The 22,276-nt window shown below is 44.5% G+C and overlaps 1 protein-coding gene across 1 annotated transcript in view; it reads left to right on the forward strand.

Annotated features, from left to right (window-relative positions):
- Vipr2 (vasoactive intestinal peptide receptor 2) overlaps positions 1-22,276 on the forward strand; it is a 67,911-nt gene extending 45,635 nt beyond the window's left edge. Inside the window, exons 6-13 of the mRNA XM_021202258.2 lie at positions 7,019-7,160; positions 12,276-12,426; positions 13,457-13,517; positions 14,776-14,845; positions 15,249-15,340; positions 19,042-19,171; positions 19,238-19,279; positions 20,192-22,276. Coding sequence (XP_021057917.1) covers positions 7,019-7,160; positions 12,276-12,426; positions 13,457-13,517; positions 14,776-14,845; positions 15,249-15,340; positions 19,042-19,171; positions 19,238-19,279; positions 20,192-20,365 — 862 coding nt within the window. The 3' untranslated portion in view covers positions 20,366-22,276. The remainder of the gene's footprint in view (positions 1-7,018; positions 7,161-12,275; positions 12,427-13,456; positions 13,518-14,775; positions 14,846-15,248; positions 15,341-19,041; positions 19,172-19,237; positions 19,280-20,191) is intronic.

The raw sequence follows: 22,276 nt of genomic DNA on the forward strand, positions 1-22,276 counted from the left end.
TGTGTGTGTGTGTGTGTGTGTGTGTGTGTGTGTGTGTGTCTGTGTCTGTGTCTGTGTCTGTGTCTGTGTCTGTGCCTGTTTCTCTCTCCTCTCCTATCCCCCCCTTCTCTAGACAGGGTTTCTCTGTGCAGCACTGGCTGACCTGGATTTTGCTTTGTAGATCAGGCTGGCCTCAAATTTAGAGATCCTCCTGCCTCTGCCTCCCAAGAGCTGGAATTAAAGCATGCACAACCACCGCCACAGACACATTCCCTTATTCATAACCTCTAACCTGCTCTTTACGATTTTCCCAGTCAATTCAAGAGCATCTTTTCTTAACTCCATGTGATGTTCATGCTTGTTTGTTTGTTTGTTTGTCTTGTGTTTTAATTCTATGAGATCCCACAGACATTGCTGTTTAAGGTCGGTGTTTAAGGTTTAGCTTGCCTACATATTGCCCTTCATTTTTCTGACACTTTCCTCCCTGCTGGGGCCATTGCTCTGCTTCTCATGAGCCTGCCTAGGCACCTCTGATCATACTGCAATGGCAATGAATTCTCAGACATGTTGCTTGTCTAAAACAGATACTTTTGACTTGAGTTTTAAAAGAATATTTCTGAGTACTGAGGATAAGGTTGTAGCTCCCTAGGAGTTGCCTGTGGCTCGACTTTGTTCCTAAAAGTATAGTCTTTTCCACTTTCAACTGTCTCTCCCTGTGTTGCAATAAGCTAGTTTTTATTAACTTTCTGAAGCTGACGTTCATGGGCTTAGTGTCATTACTTTTGTATCTTTCTTACGGTTGTGAAATGTCTGACTTGTTACTCTCTTTGATCAGTGTCAGAAGTCCTTGGCTGGTGCCTCCTGAAGTATTGCTTCCCATTATTCTCTTCTCCTGGATCACCATCCTCAGTGCGTTCTGTGTTTTGGCTGTTCTCATATATTTTCTTACCATTCTTCCATCTTTTCCATGTCTCTCCACTTTAATCTAGGTATGCTCTTTGTCTTAGTCAGGGTTTCTATTCCTGTACAAACATCATGACCAAGAAGCAAGTTGGGAAGGAAAGGGTTTATTCAAATTACACTTCCACATTGTTGTTCATCACCAAAGGAAGTCAAGACAGGAGCTCACACAGGGTAGGAACTTGGAGGCAGGAGCTCATGCAGAGGCCATGGAGGGATGTTACCTACTAACTTGCTTCCCCTGGCTTGCTCAGCTTGCTTTCTTATAGAACACAGAAATATCCTGCCCAGGGATAGTACCACCCACAATGTGCCCTCCCACCCTTGATCACTAATTGAGAAAATGCCTTAAAGCTGGATCTCATGGAGACATTTCCTCAGGGGAGGCTCATTTCTCTGTGATAACTCCAGCTTGTGTCAAGTTGACACACAAAACCAGCAGTATATTCTACAAATCCGGTTCATGGCACTGTCGTTTACAGAGTTTGATCTACTGTTGGACATCTCTTTCATTCTTTTTTTTTTTCCAAATAAGGAGTATACATTTTATTGGTTTTAATTTTTAGCTTTTGTTTTTGTTGACTTTTTTATTAGATATTTTCTTTATTTACATTTCAAATGCTATCCTGAAAGTTCTCTATACCCTCCCCCCACCCTGCTCCCCTACCCACCGACTCCCACATCTTGGCCCTGGCATTCCCCTGTACTAGGCATATAAAGTTTGCAAGACCAAGGGGCCTCTCTTCCCAATGATGGCCGACTAGGCCATCTTCTGCTACATATGCAGCTAGAGACACGAGCTCTTGGGGTACTGGTTTTGTGAGGCTACTGCTTGGCAAACACAGAAGTGGATGCTCACAGTCAGCTATTGGATGGGACACAGGGCCCCCAATGGAGGAGCTAGAGAAAGTACCCAAGGAGCTGAAGGAGTCTGGGACCCTATAGGTGGAACAACAACTTCTCTTTCATTCTTAAGATCAGAGAGATTTGTAGGAGCAGAGATTTCAGATTGTTTTCTCTTTGAAGATGATTTTAATGTATTCTTTGAAACTTCGTGTATAAAGTGCATTTTGATTATATTCAATACCCTCCCCACCTCCGATTCACTACCACACACTTCTTAAGTTCATACCCTTTGCTTTTTTTTTTTTAATGAGCGTATGCTAGCTAGTTTTTATTGTTAATTTGACTTAATAAAGATTCACTTGTAAAGAGGAAGTCTCAATTAGATTGTTTGGATCAAATTGGTCAATTGTCATATCTGTGGGCAATTGTCTTAATTGTCGTTTGATGTGGGATGTAGGAGACCACTGTGAGTGGCACCATCCCCAGGCAGGTGAGCCTGGGCTATAGAAGAAAACTAGGTGAGAAAGCTAGAAAAAGTGAGTCTATAACCAGCCCTCCTCTACAGTTTCTGCTCCAAATTCCTACCTTGAGTTCCTGCCCTGAATTCCTTCAGTGATAGATTATTACCTGTAAGCATAAGATTTAATAAGTCCCATGTTGCTTGTGGTCATGGTATTTTATCAAAACAATGTAATTTTAACTATACAAGGGGGGTTAGCCAATTGCTTTCTGATTGGATTTAAGATCCATTACACAGGATGGAACTCATGCCTGGTATTTTAAACCTGGCCAAGAACTTATGGTTTACAAGCCTTAGTAAACCTACTTTACTATTATTTTGCAAAATGGACATTTATAGAAATCTGTTCTAAATATCTATCTTAATACACGTAGATTAGTACAGTCATTAGCCCTTATCACAGAGGCTTCTTTCTGCAGTGAATGTTGGTTAATACAGAGAATTGCAAATACTCAGAATGCAGGCAATAAGTGACAGTAGAGTGAGGTGGTATCTGATAGTCTCGTGTGCTTTGTGTGTGTGCACAAGTGTGTAAGAGCTCATGCGTGTGTGTGCGTGTGGAAGACAGAGGTCAATGTCTAGTTTTTCTCTCAGTCATCCATCACTGTATTTTGAGATGGTTTCTTATGGAATGTTGAGCTTACTGATCTAGCTACGCTGGCTAGTCAGTAAGCCCCAAGCCCCAAGGATCCTCCAGCCTCATCCTCCCTGGGCTTGCACCTGACTTCTTCACAAAAGAATCCAACTTGGGTTCTAACGCTAGTGCAGAAAACACTTCACCAACAAACCCATTGTTCCTGCCTCCTCTTCTGCTTTTTGACCATCTTTATATCTTCTCTAGTCCCATGTTTGTGCAGTTTCAATTGTTTGGCTTCTTATGACATTTTTGAAATTTTTCATACATTATAGACACTAACTTTTATCATAAGTCTAGCCTACAAATTTTTTTCTGCCATTAGTTAGGTTTCTTTTAAGCTTGGTGATGTGTACTTAATATGTTAAAGTTTTAAATTTTGATGAAGTCCACATTGCCTATTTTTTCATTATGTTGCTTGTGGTTTTGGTATAACATTTAAATTTGTCATATCCAAGGTCATGTTTTTCCAACCCAAAATAGTTTCATCCTTCTGGCTCTTGTGTTTTGGTCACTGATTCATTTTCAGTTAGTTTTTTATATGCTATGACATGGAAGAGTCTAGCTTTTTTTCCTCACAATTCCTACCCCGTGGTTCAACACCAACAGTTTAAAAGACTATTAAATGTTCTTGGCTTCATCAGAAATCAACTGGCCATAAATGTGAATGTTTTAAGATTCTCAGTCTATGTACTGTGCCATTTGCAGAGCCATACAACTGGATCACCACAGTCTCCAGAAAATTTGGAATCCAGAGAGTCATTCTACTTTTGTTCTTTTAAAAATTGTTCTGGCCTTTTGATATCCTTTGCAAACCCTTGTTACTTTTCCATGAGCATCCAGGGCCTTGTTATGCAATCGATAGGTAATATTCCATGTCTTTTGGGGGTTTTTTTTCATCTATTTATTTTTCTGCTTCTGACATCTGACTTTTTCTGTAGAGACATGAACAGACATGTATTTAACATATAAATAGATGTAAATAAATAAGTAGGGACCTACATCTGACCAAAGTTCCCTTAAGTCTAAATTAGTGAACCAGTGAGTTTACTGGGGCTAATTCCAACAGGTTACTTATGGAGACATGGATGACTCAAAAGCAATTGCATCACTGGAAAGCCCACTCAAGCATAAATGATAATTCACAAAAGCTAAATCTCCTGAGTTCCCTTTCTCAACTTGCAAGCTGCTAAAAAGGTTGGTGAGTCTCCTCTACTCAGAAATTGTTGTTTGAGAAGGTTCCTTGTCAATATCATAAGTTTCAGGAACTTCCTAAGACTTGTGAGGTGTTTATTTCCTGAGCCTGGTAAGTTTTGTTTACTTGCATAGCCTTAATGACTTCACTCCAAGAGGAAATGTTTCCATTTCTAAATTACTATATAACAGCTTCTAACACTGGGTAATTTTCTTTGGTCTTTAAATTTACTGAATCTCTCTTTTGCTGCCTAGATTTTCCTTGGCCATCTCTAGGGAATTTCTAAAGCCAGTTGCACATTTCAAATCCAACATTTTTTTAGTTACTTCTTCAAGTTTCATTTATTTATTGAAATTCTATGTTTGTCAAAGGATTGCTCTATTTCATTCTCTTTTTTGAACACATTTAAAACATTTGACCTTAAGCCTCTGTCTACTAAGGCTACTTCACACGGGTTTTTTGTTTGTTTGTTTGTTTGTTTGTTTTAGCTTTTTATGATTTTTAAAGAGAATGCTTTATTTCTTTCTTTTTCCTATTAGTAATCCAGCTTTCTTGCATCTTTTAATGCATCATTATCTTTTGTTGAAATTGGACATTTTTAATAATATGAGGTGATAACTCTGGAAATCAAATTTTGTCTCTCAGTTTTGTTGCCCTTTGTTATGAGTTGTAGCTGTTTCTGTATTATTTATTCTACTTTGTTATTTTTGTGGCACTTGAGATTGTTGAACTCAGTGCTATACAAGCAGTCTACCACTGAAGTATAACCCAACCCTTTCCTTCACTTTTATTGTGAGATAGGGTCTCTCTGAAATACTCAGGTTGGCTCTGAAATCTCTCTTGGCCCCAGGCAAATCCTGAATTTACAACCTTCATGTTTCATGCGTCTGAGTAGCTGATATGACAGCTCTGTGCTACAAAGGCCCAACTTGTAATCATTTATTTAGTAACTTTTCTAAGCTTTTCTATTTTGTAGAGATTGTATTGCCCCTGTCTGAAGCCTATATATTGTTAGCTAGCAGTCAATCACTTAATGATGGAGATTTCCTTAGACATCCTCAGTCAGAGGAGAAACACAGGAAGAAAAGAAAACATACATTTCCCAGATGGGGAGTCTGGCTGTGTTAGAAGCACTCCTCTAATGCTTGGACAGGCTGTTTACCACTCTGCCTTAACTTCATTTTGCTCAAAGAGCTTTTACTGCTCTTTGGGAGCAAATGACCTGCCCAGAGCATGTATGCAGGTTTCTAAGTTCCTCTGCATATATGAGAGGTTTTCAAAATCCTGCTTCCCCAGAGAGCCTCTCTCCTCAGTCTTTCTTCTCAGGGTCTGGATTGTCTGTCATTTGCCTCAACTGTTAATGTTGCCTTGGGCAGCATCCAGAAACTGTGGCTTTCATCATGGCTGCTGCTCAATCTGAGTGGGTTCTGGAAGGTCACACCCATTCAATGAACTTAAAAGTTTAAGAAAAAATTATCTTGTGTCTGTAGGTAATTCCTGAAACCATGAAAAACATGAGCTATAGTCTTCAGGACAATGCTAAGCTGGGCATGTACCATAGAACAAGGCAAGGTTAACCTACAGTGTGCTCATCTGGGATCGGGGATCACATAGCTATCAACTCGACTATTTTTCCAGAGTTCCAACAGGGTTAGTCTGAGTAGTTTTGCCAGGTTTCAGGGTTTCTTGGAAGTGCTGGACAAGGGCCCCATCCCACTGTTTCCACTGGCTCCTTTGTTGGAATTTTAATTCTAATTTCAGGTGACTAACTTTTGGAACGTTCTTGTTAAATTCAACAGAATCTCTCTACCACAGAAAACAGCATCTGCTGTTCATGACATATTCTCATCTAATCATTCTCCTCTTCATGTTCTGCTATGTCAGTAGTATGCCTTCACTTTAAATTCTAAGGCTCACCTACACTTATTTTATAAAGTACTTACAACTAAAATAACATATTTCCACAAATAATTGAATATGATTTTTTTAATTATTACTAGAACTCATTCAGTCTCCAAAAATATTAACATATTAACATATGTTCCATTTGTGTACAGAAAAGAAAATAACTATAACTGAATTAATCTATTAACCTACATCAGTGTCTCATTTGTGTATAATACTAGAGGGTACATACACCTGACACTGCCATAGTATATAACACACACACACACACACACACACACACACGTGATACATATATGGTGAATATGTTAAAATGAAATACAGCTCTACCAAGACAAGAATACAGTGTACAAAAGAGTATTGGTCCATGCTGCTCTTGCTTTTAACTTTAGATTAATTAAAATACATAAAATTTAAAATCAGACCATGAGAGAGTCAGAGGGCAAATCAAAGCTTGTGTGGCCAAGGAAGGGGGTCAATGGAAGACATCAAAGTGTACCCTTACTGTGGATATAAAAAGAAAGTTAACTTGTACAGAAGGCAGTTTCCCACCTAATTCAGAAAATTACACGAAGCCTTTGAGGCCAAGTTTCACCCGAGAAACGGGTGAGGTCATGGCTGTGGCTCTGTCTCAGAGTAGAAGCATGAAGACCACAAGCTACAACAGAAGATGAGGATGATGGGACACCCACATTCAGCTACACAGCCTGTGTCCTGAAACATATGGGGGAGACAGACACAGTTGACTGCAGGCTCAAGGCAGCTTCTGGGTGGCTTTCGCATTATTCATTCATACTGAGCACCAACCTAAGGGACAATCTGAAAAAAAAAAAAAAAAAAAAAAAGCTCATGTGTATCATGATGCAAACTGAAAATGAACAAAAACCTGTGATAATCAAAGTTAAATAAATGGTAAACTTCATGAGAAGAAAGACCATAGATGATAATTAAACATCAGTTTCTGACTTTCCCACTTCAGGAAGCTGCACTGCACAAGGAACTACATCCACCTGAACCTGTTCCTTTCCTTCATGCTGAGAGCCATCTCTGTGCTGGTCAAAGACAGCGTGCTCTACTCCAGCTCAGGTATACTGCGCTGCCACGACCAGCCAGCCTCCTGGGTAAGACTATCCTGAGGGCAAGATCACTGGGTATGGGGAGACCCTAGTACCTACCAACCTCTTTGCTCTCAAAGGCGCAGCAGGATCATAGTCCTTCTCATGCCTGAGCAATGGAAAGAAGCTGGATGGGTTCAGGCCTGTGTCAGCTAGCAAGACCAGGGGTCCACAAGAAGGCTGATTGGTGTCTAGTCACTGTGTGGGGCTGGGAACTTAAAAGACTCTAGGCCCTGGTGACCAAGGCTCACAGCAGGAGCACGTGAGAAATCCTTTTGTAGATGAGCATACACTTTAGTCTAAGTCGTCCAGATTCCAGGGAACCCTTCTACCCATTTCCTGCAGAAAATCAACTCGCATGGGACAGGTATTTAAGGGCCTTCTGCATGCAAGTCTTCCCAGGGTTTTCTCGGCTAGCATATAATGCTCCACATTCGGGAATTTGGTGCAGCACCTGATCTGGGGGTCTCAGTAACTTAAAGAGACAGGACACTGAACTGCCCCACCTTCCCCACCCCTGATGCATGGAAGTAGAATCATCTGCTAACATCGTTTGGCCTGAAGAAAGTTTAATTAGTTTAGTTTTGACACGGCCTCGTGCCTTGTAGCTGTATAGCATGTCAGCTATGGCTAGCCCTCACCATCTACCTCACAAGGTGCATCCTGCAGGCTCATGATATAGAAGTGGGCTTTCAAAGAGATCTGTTACAATAGAAAAGTCAAAAACAGGATCCAGCACCTGGAAAATTCTGCCCCTGGGCATACCTTGCTGTCACTGTCCAATTGACTTGCCTAGGTAGTAAATTGTCACCATTATCCCTATAAGCAGAGCCAAGGCAGAGCGGCCAGGCAGGTGAGAGAACCCTTGCTGCGATGCAAAAACTAATCCGCCTCTTCTGTTCTGAGCTGAGGCTGTTAGCATGTGCTTGCCAGAGGTAAGCACTGAGGTGTCGCACCCAGGTCAGGGCCCAGAGCTCCCTCTGATTCCTTAGCTGTTTCTTAAAGAAACTGAGCCTCAGAGACACCCAGGACCCACCTGGAGAAGAAGAGGGTAGAGCAGCGGCACCACCCAACCCACCCTCTCCATGTTGCCAGAACCTACAGGGGAATCTCCACCTCACACTACAGTGTTGAGTTCAGTCTCTTTCCCTACACCGCTGTGAGTACTTGCTGAACCAGGACTTAGCCTGCATCACAGATGATGAGACTGGGCTGAGGAAATCCTGCAGTTTTCCCAAGGTGCTGAAGATCCCCCCTGAGTAAGTCCTTCTCCCCCAGGTCAGACACCAGCCAGCATACCCAGGCTAGTGCCAAAGGCTGGGAGTGAGAGCTAAAAATAGAGACAGGGAACCTAAGCCTGTTTCCCAAGCTATTCTTTGGGGAATAGAAGATCCAGTACCTAAAGACCCTGAGGTTCAAACACAGAGGAGGCAGTCAGGAGGGAAAAGGGTGCAAAGAGGGAACCAAAGAAGAAAGCCAGAACCCCGCATAGGTGGGAGAGAGGAGGAAAAGGATGGTGCTGTCGGAAGAATGATAAAGTTACGAACACATTAGCAATATAGAGTCAGACTGCAGAGTGAGCCACGGGAAGCCTTTCTCCTTCCAACTCCATTTTTTCCATTTTATTCCTGGATGTATTTCACTAAACCAACATTACTCTCCCAAGCAGCCCACCAGAAATGCTCCCCACGATGTGACAAATTGCTTTTTCCAGGCAGCAGAATGATTCCACACATGAAGAGGCCTCTTCCTGGCCAGGGAGGCTGGCAGAACAACTCTTCTAGGTGGCCAGAGGCCACATAGGTTCCTCAGCTTCTGGGCAGCTTGCGTTTGGCGGAGCAGTTTATCATTAGAGATCTGAACAGATTCTAAGAATCCTGAGTGCTGCTTGTCTGGATGAGGGAAGCGGTTAAGCCGCAGTCCCACACACTATATCAAGTCCCAGACAGTCACCTAGACAGAAATGGGCTCTGTTTGACTACTGTCTAGGGGAGTGGGGGGGATAGCAGACCAAAAGTCGAGGCAGGAAGTTCGGCTAGGGGTCATCATCACACACAGCTGATGTCAGAATGGAAGAGAAAAAAAAAAGCAGAAACAGTGAATGAGTTTGCCCATATACATATGCAGAGCATATACAAAAACCTGCACATGAACAATTTTTCACTCATCTTCAAAATGCTCAAAAGCTAGACATTGTTCAAACATGTGTACATGCATCCCAAGTATGTCTGTGTGCATATATGCACCTCAGACACATGAGTATGCACATGTGTATATACTCAAACAGAGACTCCCAGACAGAGCTTTGGTCTCTCAGGATCCTGCTAATGATCTGCCTGGCCTTCTTAATCCTTGTACTGACCTAGCAGGGCAGCAGCAGACCCCCTACACACACACATGCACACACACACGCACATGCACACACACCGGACTCCAGTGTTACGTGATTCTGTGAGCAATGCTGTGGAAGATGAGGTCAGAGAGGATTCCATGTTGCTCAGGTCTCTGGTCCTCCTCACAGGTCACACCTGTTACCAATGAGCTAAGGGACAGAGATGAGAAGCAGCATTTCTGGTTTCATTTAGCAAGAACATGGGGTCCTCATAAGCATCCCTCTGCACCTTCTCCTATATAGATGCCCCCAAGTCGGCCGTGCCCTTTTGTCTGTCATAGCCACCACATGGTGCAGCATGATTCGTCTGACTAGTTTCCCCAGCATGGGTACCATCCTGGTTTTATCCACTGCTGTCATATCTCTAGGTGTTCTCTTCCACACACTGATGTGTTCCTGTTCCTGTGAGGTGGAACTCACAGGCGGAGCAGTCAGCTCAAAGCATCTCAGCAACCTAAGCAGACACAACAGGACAGACACCACTTCTTACTGCTCTGGAAGCCAAGGTCAGGACCAAAGCACTGCCAGTTGGGAATCTCTTAAGGGTCATAGAAAAAGGGCCTACTTCTCAACCACCTCCTCATCTCCTAGCTCCACTCTTGTGACCTTGTTACCCACCAAAACACCTCCTCGTGCCATTGCCTGGGGCTAGTACCATGCAAAGAGCAGATGTATTTTAAACTGTAAGCAAATTAATTGATTGCTTTTTGAGAGGCACCGGGAGGACTATGATGTGAAGCTCTCTCCTTGGTACCCTGTGCCAAGAGCAGCCATCCTTCCGGGATTCTTTCCACCTCCCAAAACATGGCCTTATCTTTCCTTGACAAGTTTGTCTATATTGTCTGCTAGAAGGAGCCTTTTATATTTCTGTTGCAAATGTGTTTTCAGATTCACTACTTGTCAGTTGCATTTTGGTAGTCTTCTACTTGGTAGAAGTTTTCAGTGTATTTGTATACTCTCCTAGCCTTTTAGCATTACATTTGTTTAGGTTTCAGGTTTCCTATTTTTATTAAGAGATATTTGATCTCTATTTTGTTAATTTATATCTTTAATGCACTTGTAATTTACTCATTTTGTGTTCTAAAGTAGGAGAGTCTTTATCAAGTGTTGAAAAAGCAAGATACATTTAAACAGGTTATCTCCTACCAGATTCATCTCTCAGAGATTTTGTACTTTGTTTCACTCACTATCCCAGTGAGTGATAACAAGTTACACAATTTTGTATCTTTGTTTTCTCCTTTCCAGGGCTGGGTTGTGGGGGTGTTTATGTGCAGGAGATCAGAAGCTGTGAGAATCCGCACTGATGGAGAAGATGGACAGTAGTAGGAAGTCCCTGGGTCTGACTGTTTCTAGAAACAGGAATTGTCCTGTACCTTACTTTAATTTGAGAAAAAGGAGGTGGCAAAGCTTAAGACTATAGCTATGAGGAAGAGGCCGGGGCATGGGTGCAGTGCAACATGTTGAGGGCAAGCCCCTCAGAGTCATGGAGGCCCTCTGGAAAGGCTTCTGTGTTTCCTATGTGTGATGTAAAATATATAATCAGCATATTTAAGCCTTTGTTCTCCTTTCATATAACCAGGTAATTTAATAAATTTAATAAAAACCAGGTAATTTTTAATAAATCGAGATCTCAACTTTGTGCATAATTAGGAAATTGCTGCTTTTAAAGGAAAAAGAATATCACTTTCAACTCCATTATCATTTACCTGTTTGTAAATATGCACATCTACAGATACATAAAGTAAACATACATGTGTGGAGATCCTTGTATTATGGATACAAGATGGGATACAATATGTGGGATGGATATGTTTTATGTATAAGATGGGTATATATTCAATGTATACATGTGATATATATTCATATATGTGAATATAAATATATAATATACACATTCATATATGTGTGTTATATGTTTACACATGTAATATGGGTGAATACATATATCTGTATGTGGGTGGGTATAGTTACAATGCATGGACATACATGAAAAAGATTCTAAGAGTAGGTATGTAAATTTTGAGTAATCCATTAGCGTTGCAAATTAAGTGTAAAACAAGAGTAATATAGCAAATGAACTATTTTTCCTAGGAGTTTTAAAATAGATCATCAATGGAGGGAAAATGACATATTAAATTAAAGGTTGTCAATGTTTTTAAAGTCTAGGAACCTAACTTTGGCCCATTGTTTTTTCTCCCCAAATCCCTATCTTCTCTTAAGGAAATGATCACAGTCTGCCAACCTTTTCCAGGGCTAACCATTTGTTCAGATGCAGGAGTTGAGGCCAGGTAGCTGCAGGTCCACTGAGTGAGCCTACCCTTCCCCCAGCATCCAGACACTGACAGCCTCCCAGGTATCCTGGGAAATGCAAGTACCTCAAGTGTCCATAGCATAGGAGGAGGAGGAGGAGGAGGAGGAGGAGGAGGAGGAGGAATGTCTGAGCCTGGTGTCCAGGAAGGTGGCCAACAACTGGCTCCCAGAAACTCCCTGCCTCTACTTCTTGCATCAGAGAATCAGAGGCTCCCTGCTGACGGTCCCTGTCATTGTATATACAAAGGGCTGTGCCTCAGTATAACACATTTTTGGCCTCTGCCAGGCCAAGATATTAACGATGTCTGTCCAAGTCAGCACGCTGGCTTTGCTTTACAACTTATCCAAACAGATTGCTGCCCCGCCGACCATAACTATTTTTACCAACTGGCATGTTCTCTCACTGTCTCTGGTTCCAGGTTGGCTGCAAGCTCAGCCTGGTATTCTTCCAGTACTGTATCATGGCGAACTTCTATTGGCTTCTGGTGGAGGGTCTCTACCTGCACACCCTCCTGGTAGCCATCCTTCCTCCCAGCAGGTGCTTCCTGGCCTACCTTCTGATCGGATGGGGTAAGGGCTTCATGTTCTCCATTTTGATTCCTATCTTATTTGGCCAAAATATGTAGGTTTCTGTGCAAAACCCTACTCCAGGGGCATACTCCATGGTCACCTTGGGTGCACTGAGGGTTCCATTAATGTCAACAAGGAGCTGGTTTTATTTATTTATTTTTATCTTTTTATTTGATATTTTATTTATTTACATTTCAAATGTTATCCCCCTTCCCAGTTTCCCCTCCAGAACCTCCCTATCCCATCCTACCTCCCCCTGCTCCTCCACCCACACACCCACTCCTGCCTCCCAATCCTGGCATTCCCCTTCACTGGGGCATCTAGTCTTCACAGGACCAAGGGTCTCTCCTCCCATTGATGTCAACAAGGCCATTCTCTGCTATATATGTGGCTGGAGCCATGCGTCCCTCCATGTGTACTCTGGTTGGTGGTTTAGTCCCTGGGATTTCTGAGAGGTCTGGTTGATTAATATTGTTGTTCTTCCTATGGAGCTGCAAACCCCTTCAGCAAGGAGCTGGTTTAAAGTCCTTTAGAATTAAACTTCCATTCGCATCCCCCTTACCTTAAACGAAACGGCTGCTAATAAGTAGCAAAAAAAAAATTGTTCCTCTCTCTTTTAACAAACAACTCATATCAGCAATGAGAAATCAGAGGAGCTGGCTGATGGCACACCTACCTGTTGCTGGGAGCCCAGCTCTTTCCAGAGCAGGAAGGGATGAAAGCGTGCATGGCTTAGGGAGTAAAACACACAGCCCCTCAGACAACAATGGAGCCAGTGAGCGTGTCTCCCTCTTACTTGGCCTCCCTGCCTTCAACAGATAGGTTTCAGATTCTCAGCTTTCAGACATATTTGTCCTTGCTGCTTAGTAAGGTATAAGTGCAAACCTTCACATATTGATGAAGACATTAAGTGAGAGCTTCCATATGGTCCTTTCATTGAAAAGTCCTCTTTACATGTTCTGGTTCATGAGTACAGGGGTGCTGCTTCTCATTGATGAACAGGAACCAATCTGATGGGGTCTCTCCACAGGCATCCCCAGTGTGTGTATAGGTGCATGGACAGCAACTCGCCTCTCTTTAGAAGACACAGGGTAAGTGCTATGTGTGCATTCATGCCTGTGAAACAAGGCCTACTGGTACTGGTAGAATATCTGAGAGCTAAGGAAACTTGTACCATTAGAGACAAAAGACTTCCAGCCAGTCAAGACATTTCTGGGCAACATTTAGCACCCCATGATTAGAAGACATGTAAATGGTCATAAAGACTCACTACAAGTCTAAGCATTTAGAAGATGGCCCAAATGAGAGGTGAAAGTTAAGCCGTGTCTAAGTTTAGCTAGAATCGGGACAAGTCAGGCAAAATGAGTGACACTTTGCATGACTCTTTGGTGTCCCCAAGAGAGCCAAGCAGAAACAAGCAGGTTTACTGGGGCGGGGGGGGGGGGGGGGGGATGCATTCAGATCAGGCTATGTGGCTGCCTGGATAGCCTCTGTGAGCTCCTCCTCTGAGAACTTCTGAGCCCAGAGGTAGTAACGGGCATCCCCAGCCTAGATGTATCTCACAGACCCCAGGGTAACAGCTGTCCACTGAAGAGCATATCACTCTGAGTGGTTGGTCTGAGCCAATCCTCTTCTTTAGTCTCTGACTTTACACTGACAACAAAAATGAAACTCCATCTACCCACCCCAGCAGTTGTTCCTCAGCTGGACTCACTGGCCCCGTCACCCTTCAGTAAGCAGGACTGACAACTGAGGTAGTGTCAGCTGGAAGGCACTCTTTGCTCTGTGGTTTGGAGGTCTCAGAGCCAACTCAACTGCCCATGTCACATTGCCAAACAGGCTGGGGCCCTAGGCCATGGAACTCTGCCCTTGCTGGAACAGTCAGCACCTACTGTGAGCTGTAGCCTTGCAAAATCACACTTTTCCTGGAGATAAACGCTACTGAAAGTCAAGACCACTTCAATCACTCTCAAGGCACATTTTTAATTCTTTGAGACAGAGATACAAACAATTTTGGGAAATATGTTTTCAGAAGGGAGAAACAGGCCTTCATGGCATCAAGAGCAAGTGAGAGCACATGCCTTGAATTAATATCACAGCTTTGAGATTTACCAGCCCTGGAACTGCACTCCGTGCTACTTCGCCATTAGCAGACTGTCAGGTTGACTCACCCAGGAAAGCCACTTCATTCTACAGGCAGGGCAGTTAGATCTAGTTGGAGGTGACTGCAATAGGGGAAGGTTGGTTCTGCAAGCTTCATCTGAGAATCAATCCTCACCCAAAGAGTTCTGCCCAGAGCCTAGTTTATATGTTGAGTCAGAGTGACACCAGTTTCTTTCTCTCTAACAGTTGCTGGGACACAAACGACCACAGCATCCCCTGGTGGGTCATTCGGATGCCCATTCTAGTTTCTATTGTAGTAAGTAGCTGCCTTTGGAGAGGCTATGCTCTGCTTTTCCTTTGTATACCTGTACCATACAGAGTATAGCCACCCTGCTTCACTGTGTGCAAGTGGCTACCAACTTCCTACAGGGCCCCATCACCTCCAGGGAAACACCCAGGGAAGAGTGGACTCCAAGGCGATAAGACCAAAAGGATTCTAGACTTGGAGGAGATTAAAATAGTCTGATGCCCATCTCTAGCTGCTCAGTTAACCACAACCTTATGCAGTAGTACCCTCAATGCCCACACGAGGTCCTCTTTGGTGCAGTGGGCAGACCTAGTGCCTGGGGTAGGTGGTGGCTAAATCCTATAGATACGTGATCAGGGATAAAATGTAAAGGTGCTCACAGATCACACAGTCCTTTCTTATCTCTGTGCAGGTCAACTTTGCCCTCTTCATCAGCATTGTAAGGATCTTACTTCAGAAGCTAACTTCTCCAGATGTTGGTGGCAATGACCAGTCACAGTATAAGTAAGTATCTGCTTGTCCAGCATGAGAAATGTGCAGCAAAGTCCGTGGAGAGTAGAGCCTAATGCCAGTATACAGAAGGTCCTCAAGGTACCTAGGTGGCCCTCTAAGGCTCAACGTGCACTGACACTGGAGTCTGCCAGCCCAGCATTCACAGGGGCCAAGAAGCCACATGGATAGGATGATAGTGCTAAAAATAAGAACATTCTCTCATGTTTGCCATCATGTATAGAGTCTTCATGTGAGAGTGTTCCTTAAATGTGTGTCCTTTCTATGATATTGTAAAATATCACAGCTCAACATCTCCCTTTAACCACACGTTGCTCTTCGTATTGTCTGTCCTCCCAACCAGACCTTGGGGCTGGTCCACACAAGCACAGCTGGCCCTTTGTGCCTAGACCTGCTTTTAGCAGTAATCTAACAAGCGGTGTGTCACTTAGATGGGCACAGGGCTGGAGGTCATGAATGTTACCAGCTAATTTGTGATAATCCAAGAAATCAGTAGTTTACCCATAATTCACAAAGGGAAAATATATCCCAGCTCAGGTGTGATGTGATCATGATTTTGGCGATGTCGTATTTGGTATAGCTCAGGAACCTGGGCTCAGTTTGGTGATGCTGTATTTGGTACAGGTCAGGAGCCTGGGTTCAGATGACGCTGTGCTGGCTAAGATCTGCATCACCCAGGGAACTGATCAGCTCCCAGCCTGTTGGAAGTTACTACCTGCACCCAGGCTGCTTTTCATGGGGAAAAAAAAATGCAGCATGATGTGGGTGCTGAGCCAGCAGTATGGCTGAGCAGGGAGAGGTCCTCCCTGTATGCTGTCTCCTCTCCTGTAAAATGGAATGGATTTTTGCCTGTTGGGTTTGAGAAACAACTGAAAGACATTCAGTGCCTGGCACAGAAGAATAGAGAAAGGACTTGGTGGGCATTTAAGTCTTAGTGGTGTCATGCTGTGCACAAAATACAAGAAATAAGTTTCTCCTTGTGGAAGAAACCTGCCAGGCTACACATAACAAGGTATAAGCTGCCACATGGTGCCTGATCAGAGATAATGGTTCTCACGCATCCCCTCTGCAGCCCTGGAAAGCAGGGAGGGCATCCTTAGTCGCCTTTCAATTGGATTTGGATTTTCGGCAAATCCTGTTTAGTGTCTGTGCTGACCTTTTCTCTGGGCTCCTGGGGAGCGTTAGTTAAGAAGGTCTTTGGATGGATACTTTTATTTTGGAAACAATTATATAGGGTAATGAAGTCTGTGCTCTTCCAGGGTGATGAGAAGGGCAGAGGGCTATGTTTCACCCCTTGGGTTATAGCAAAGAAAGACTAAAGTCCTTCCTCGCCTACAGGCTTTCCTAGGACAGATGTGTAGATAGGTCACATAAATGTCAGGGCCTGGCAGCTTCCATATAACCTCAGCTAAAGAAATTATGTTCAGGAGCCTGGTGACCCACCCTGCTGGACACAGAGCCTTAAGTGTGTACATTTGCAAGGCAGCAGCTGCAGTGACATCCAGTTGGTAGAAATACCTACCACTTGCACCATGACCGTGACAGAAAGTACCAGACTTCTGTGCAGGTTATCAAATGGGAAAATACCTGATCTTAATCCCTGACCTAATAGAACCCAATATGTAGAGGAAGACACACATCTCTAGAATTTGCATAGTCTGTGTCTTAGGGTTAAGACTGTGATAAAACTTCACGACCAAAAAGCAAGTTAGGTAGGAAAGAGTTTATGTGACTTACATTTCCACAGCATAATTCTTTACTGCAAGAACTCAGGGCAGGAGCTCAAACAGGGCAGGATCCTGGAGGTAGGAACTGATGTAGAAGCCTTGGAGGGTACTGCTTACTGGCTTGCTCAGCCTGCTTTCTTATAGAATCCAGGACCATCAGCCCAGGGGTAGCCTCACTCACTGGGCTGGGCACTTCCCCATTGATCACTAATTAAGAAAATGCTTTACAGCTTGATCTTTTGGAGGCAGTTCCTCAATTGAGGGTTCCTCCTTTCAGATAACTCTAGCTTGTGTGGACTTGGAAAGGAAACCTTTGAAATAAGTGAGAGACATGCCAGCAAGATTCTGCTGAAGGGACCCTGATATTGCGGCCTCTTGTGAGGCTATGCCAGTGCCTGGCAAACACAGAAGTGGATGCTCACAGCCAGCTATTGGATGGAACACAGGGTCCCCAATGGAGGAGCTAGAGAAAGTACCCAAGGACCTGAAGGGGGCTGCAACCCTATAGGTGGAACAACAATATGAACTAACCAGTACCCCCTGAGTTTGTGTCTCTTGCTGCATATATAGAAGATGGCCTAGTCGGCCATCACTGGGAATAGAGGCCCCTTGGTCTTGCAAACTTTATATGACCCAGCACAAGGCAAGGCCTGGGCCAAGTAATGGGAGTGGGTGGGTAGGGGGGCAGGGGTGGGGAGGTATAGGGAACTTTTGGGATAGCATTTGAAATGTAAATAAAGAAAATNAAAAAAAAAAAAAAAGAAAAGAAAAGAGTAAAAAAAAGAAAAGAAATAAGTGAGAGAAAGTTTTCTCCTGTGTTAAAAGGTGCCTCAGCTAGGGTTTTACTGCTGTGAACAGACACCAGGACCAAAGCAACTCTTAAAAAGAACATTTAATTTGGGCTGGCTTACAGGTTCAGAGCTTTGGTCAGTTATCATCAAGGCAGGAACATGGCAGCATCCAGGCAGGCATGGTACAGGAGGAGCTCAGAGTTCTACATCTTCATCTGGAGACTGCTAGCAGAATACTGACTTACAGACAGCTAGGATGAGGGTCTTAAAGCCCAAGTTCATAGTGACACACCTACTCCAAGAGGGCCAACCTTCTTATCCTGCCAGTCCTTGGGCAGAGCATCACAGAAGGTAATGAAAGGAAAAAGGAACAGGAACCAGGAGGAGCCTCCTGCTTCCCCTAGCTGAATCTAGAGGAGATGGGCTATGTGCTTTGTGATAGTAAGAATCCAAGAGAGGGCTTCCACATGCCTGTATACCCTCCAGCTGGCTGCTCAGATGAGCACTCACTCCTTAGCAGTTGGAGGCACCTGGGGATGGTAAGCTAGACACCCGGTGCCTAGTGTGGGGCTAATAGGGCAGGATAAGGACAGCAGACATCACCAGCAACTCGACAGAAATTCAGATTCTCAGACGGTTGCCCAACTCTTCCCGTTCCAGAATTCTGATAAGGCCTGCAATCTGAGCTGCCACAAGGCCTCCACACAGTTTCAACTCAGTAGAAGTCTAGGAAGCTTTGGCTGAGATGACTCAGATGCCAGGGAAAACTGATCCATAATGACTGGTGCCTGTGTCAGTAATGGAAGATCCCTGTATGTTTTGGGGACACTGCGTGCAATCCCCCACCCACCCAGTTCTGAGAATGGAATCCAGGGTCCTGCCCCTTCCCAGTCCCACCAGAACCATCTGTCAAAGAGTAGTGTGGCCCAGCAGTTGGCACTCGTAACAAAGAACGGTAAATTCCCTGTAAGCTGGTGAGCCACACGATATACCCTGTAGGAAGCTTGTCTTCACGAGAAAACTTGCATGTCCACGTGTGAAAAGTCTGCCCAAGTGTGCAAAGAAGAGGGTTCACTGGCACAAAAAAAAGAGTAAGCATTTGTATATTCCCGGACTGATTCAGCCTCTCAAATCTCTCATGATCTTGGGTGGCATCATGTCCTTCTCCTTCTACTAGGAGGCTTGCCAAGTCCACACTGCTGCTAATCCCACTGTTTGGTGTCCACTACATGGTGTTTGCTGCCTTCCCTATTGGCATCTCCTCCACGTACCAGATCCTGTTTGAGTTATGTGTTGGTTCCTTCCAGGTAAGTATGGGAAGTGCTGTGGGGGCCGCAAACTGTGGGCAGCTCTGACACTCTGTCTCCTTGCAGGGCCTGGTGGTAGCAGTTCTATACTGCTTCCTGAACAGTGAGGTAAGTGCTTTGTCAGCTGGAATTGGGCACTGACATACATTGGGTCAGGAGCTGGCCCCATCATCAACCTCTGCCCAACTATTCCCCCATGCAACCAAGTCCAAACTTGGTTTCCCAAAGCCCCTCTTAGCAATATTTCCAGTCCTTCCAGCAAAATTGAGCCTCTGTCCTCCACCCAACCGCCCCTTCATAATCAACATATTTAATTATTTAGTTAGTTATTGTATATGAGTGCTCTATCTGCATGTACACGTGCATGTCAGGAGAGGTCATCAGATCTCAGTATAGATGGTTGTAAGCCACCATGTGGTTGATGGGAATTGAACTCAGGACATCTGGAAGAGCAGACAATGCTCTTAACTTCTGAGCCATCTCTCCAACCGCTATGGTCAGCATCTTACTCTTCAACCCAGAACTGAGTCCAAGAAGGTGTGGCGCTGGTGGGAGGGGCTAGGCCTCATTGAGAGATATATCACTGTCCCAAGACACACGAGAGCCTAGTTCTCCTTATGTAAACACTCCTTCCGTAAGCCTCCAATCCTTAGAATCTACCCACCCTAGGTATTGCTGGCTGTCTCTGTATGACCTTCACCTTCAGCAGTGTAGCCTGCTGGTGCCTGGCATTCATATGCATCAAAGCCGGACCTATCTCCTCCAGCTCCCAGTTCTGCCCCACCCTACCCCACACTCTACACTCATCCAACACCTTCCTGAGACCTGAGGATTACTTCTCTCCTGGAGCCAGGAATGGGCGTGGGCCAGACCGCTCATCCTGTGGCTACTAGAGAAAAGCTCTAAAAACCACGCCAGTTATTTGCTATCTAGTGGTTGAATACATGCTTCATGCTGCTTTGGAGGATTCGTGAGTTCCTGCATTTCAAGCTGATTTTTCACTAACACGCTCATCCCCAGGTACAGTGTGAACTGAAAAGAAGATGGCGAGGCCTGTGCCTGACCCAACCTGGGAGCCGGGACTACCGGCTGCACAGCTGGTCCATGTCCCGGAATGGCTCAGAAAGCGCCCTACAGATACACCGTGGCTCCCGCACCCAGTCCTTCCTGCAGTCAGAGACCTCAGTCATTTAGCTGTGTCCCTTACACAGAGCTGATAGTTCTGCTGGGTTTGACATATGTGTTTGCCAGATTCCTCTGCTGCCCCAGTGTCTGGTGCCTTATTGGTTCAGCCCTGGTCCTTAACTCTGATCCTCATGTGTAACTTGATTGAAACACCAATTATTATTGTCAAACTCTGGCCTTTAAGCCATCTTCTTCATAATATGGCTCAGCCATATTCTACTTTCAAGGAGAGCAAGGAAGCCAGGTGGCCCTGAACATCAAAACTGGATTCTAGTTCTCTGAAGAGAACAAGGAAGAAGATTCCAGTTCCCCTACTGCCTCCTGTCAGGGGGAACCAGGTCCAGAACCAGCTGAGCGTCACCACCCTGTGGCACCCAATGCATGCCTTTGGATGTCTCTGAAATTCCTCCTCAGTCTATGGCATACCACAGAAAGCAGTTGAGAGCAACCTTCTCATCCTAGAAGCTTCCTGGTCCCTCTGGCCTTGAGTTGTGTCCTGTGGGACTACATCTGGACAGCCACACCCTTGCCATTCCCTGGACCAAAGATAAGTCAAGGAGGATATTCATGGTTCATTGGCCAAACCAGGAACTCATATCCTCCTGAGGCACTTAGCATCTGCTGCTTCCTACAAGTGGTGAGCAGCTCTGGATCCCATGCTGGCTGTTGTCATGAAGGCCCTTGTAACTTGTCCATTCAGCCCAGGGTTGTTCTCTAGCCAACAGAAAACTGTTGCATTGTTAAAAAAAAAATCACCATCTTAAAAATTGTTTAAAAAGAGAATTATTTTATCAAAGTATAAAACAGCATCAGGTATTCCTACCTGATATTTGCCAATAACAGTCCATATTTTTCTGATGTTATTTGCAACTGTGGGCAAGCAGACCAGAGGAAATGCTTGCTGTGATTGAAAAAGCAGCTGAAGACAGAGAGTGCCTTTCCCTGCAGTGCTCAGAGACCCTGAAAGACTATGTCGTGGTCCAGTGCAAGGACTGTAGGTTCTGGACCTAGTGTTCTGGCACTTCCCCCCCAACACATATAGACACACACACACACACACACACACACACACACACACACACACACACACACCAAGGAGAAGAGCTGCAAAATGTTTTTCCTGTGGTTTCTGTGGCATGTAGGCTCCAGCTAGTATGAATACAAATGATCTCAACCATTGTGCCAGAGCCAGAGGTCTTGGCAGGGTCAGGGAATCACAAAAGTAGGGGTCCCACTTCCAGTACATGGGGGCTTTAGTACAGAAGAGAAGTATCTAGAGACTAGCTGAGGTCCCATCCCATAGAACTGCCCCTGGACTTTTGCCTCCATCGATGCTTGAAACGCCTCCAGTTTGTCTGGAGCTGCATGGGGCAGACACTTCAGATGGTTTAGAAAACACCACTACTCCGCTGCCTTCCAGGCTACAAGGCTAGAGAACAAGTCATGAGGAACAAATGGGTTGGGTCAGGAACACTGAAAAGAGCTGTCGGCAGTGGCAATGGGTGGATGCTACAAGCCCTGGTGTCAGCCATGCCTCTCTTCATACAGAACTCACTGCTTAGTCAGCAGTTCTGAGGCCACACAGTTCTCTCATATCTGAAAGAGTCCTGTCAACAACTGGGTATGACTCTGCCATGACCCTGAAGAGACATGTAGAACATGTGAACACAAGCAGTCACTGATTACACAGGGAACATTCAGATGTACAGGGACACCATTCCCTCAGCCCAGCATGTGCTAATGCTAAACAGAGCTGGGTCCTTTCCCTGGTAAAGAGATGGGCTGATCACAAAGAGCCCACTGCTGGAACTCACCAATAACAGAGGTGTAGTAACCATATAGCCAGCATGTGACCTTACATGTTATATGTGGAATATCTACAAACACAGAGTGGAACTAAGCTGTGTATATACTGCAATA

The sequence above is a fragment of the Mus pahari genome, chromosome 7, assembly GCF_900095145.1.
Source record: "Mus pahari chromosome 7, PAHARI_EIJ_v1.1, whole genome shotgun sequence".
In the NCBI taxonomy this organism is placed as follows: domain Eukaryota; kingdom Metazoa; phylum Chordata; class Mammalia; order Rodentia; family Muridae; genus Mus; species Mus pahari.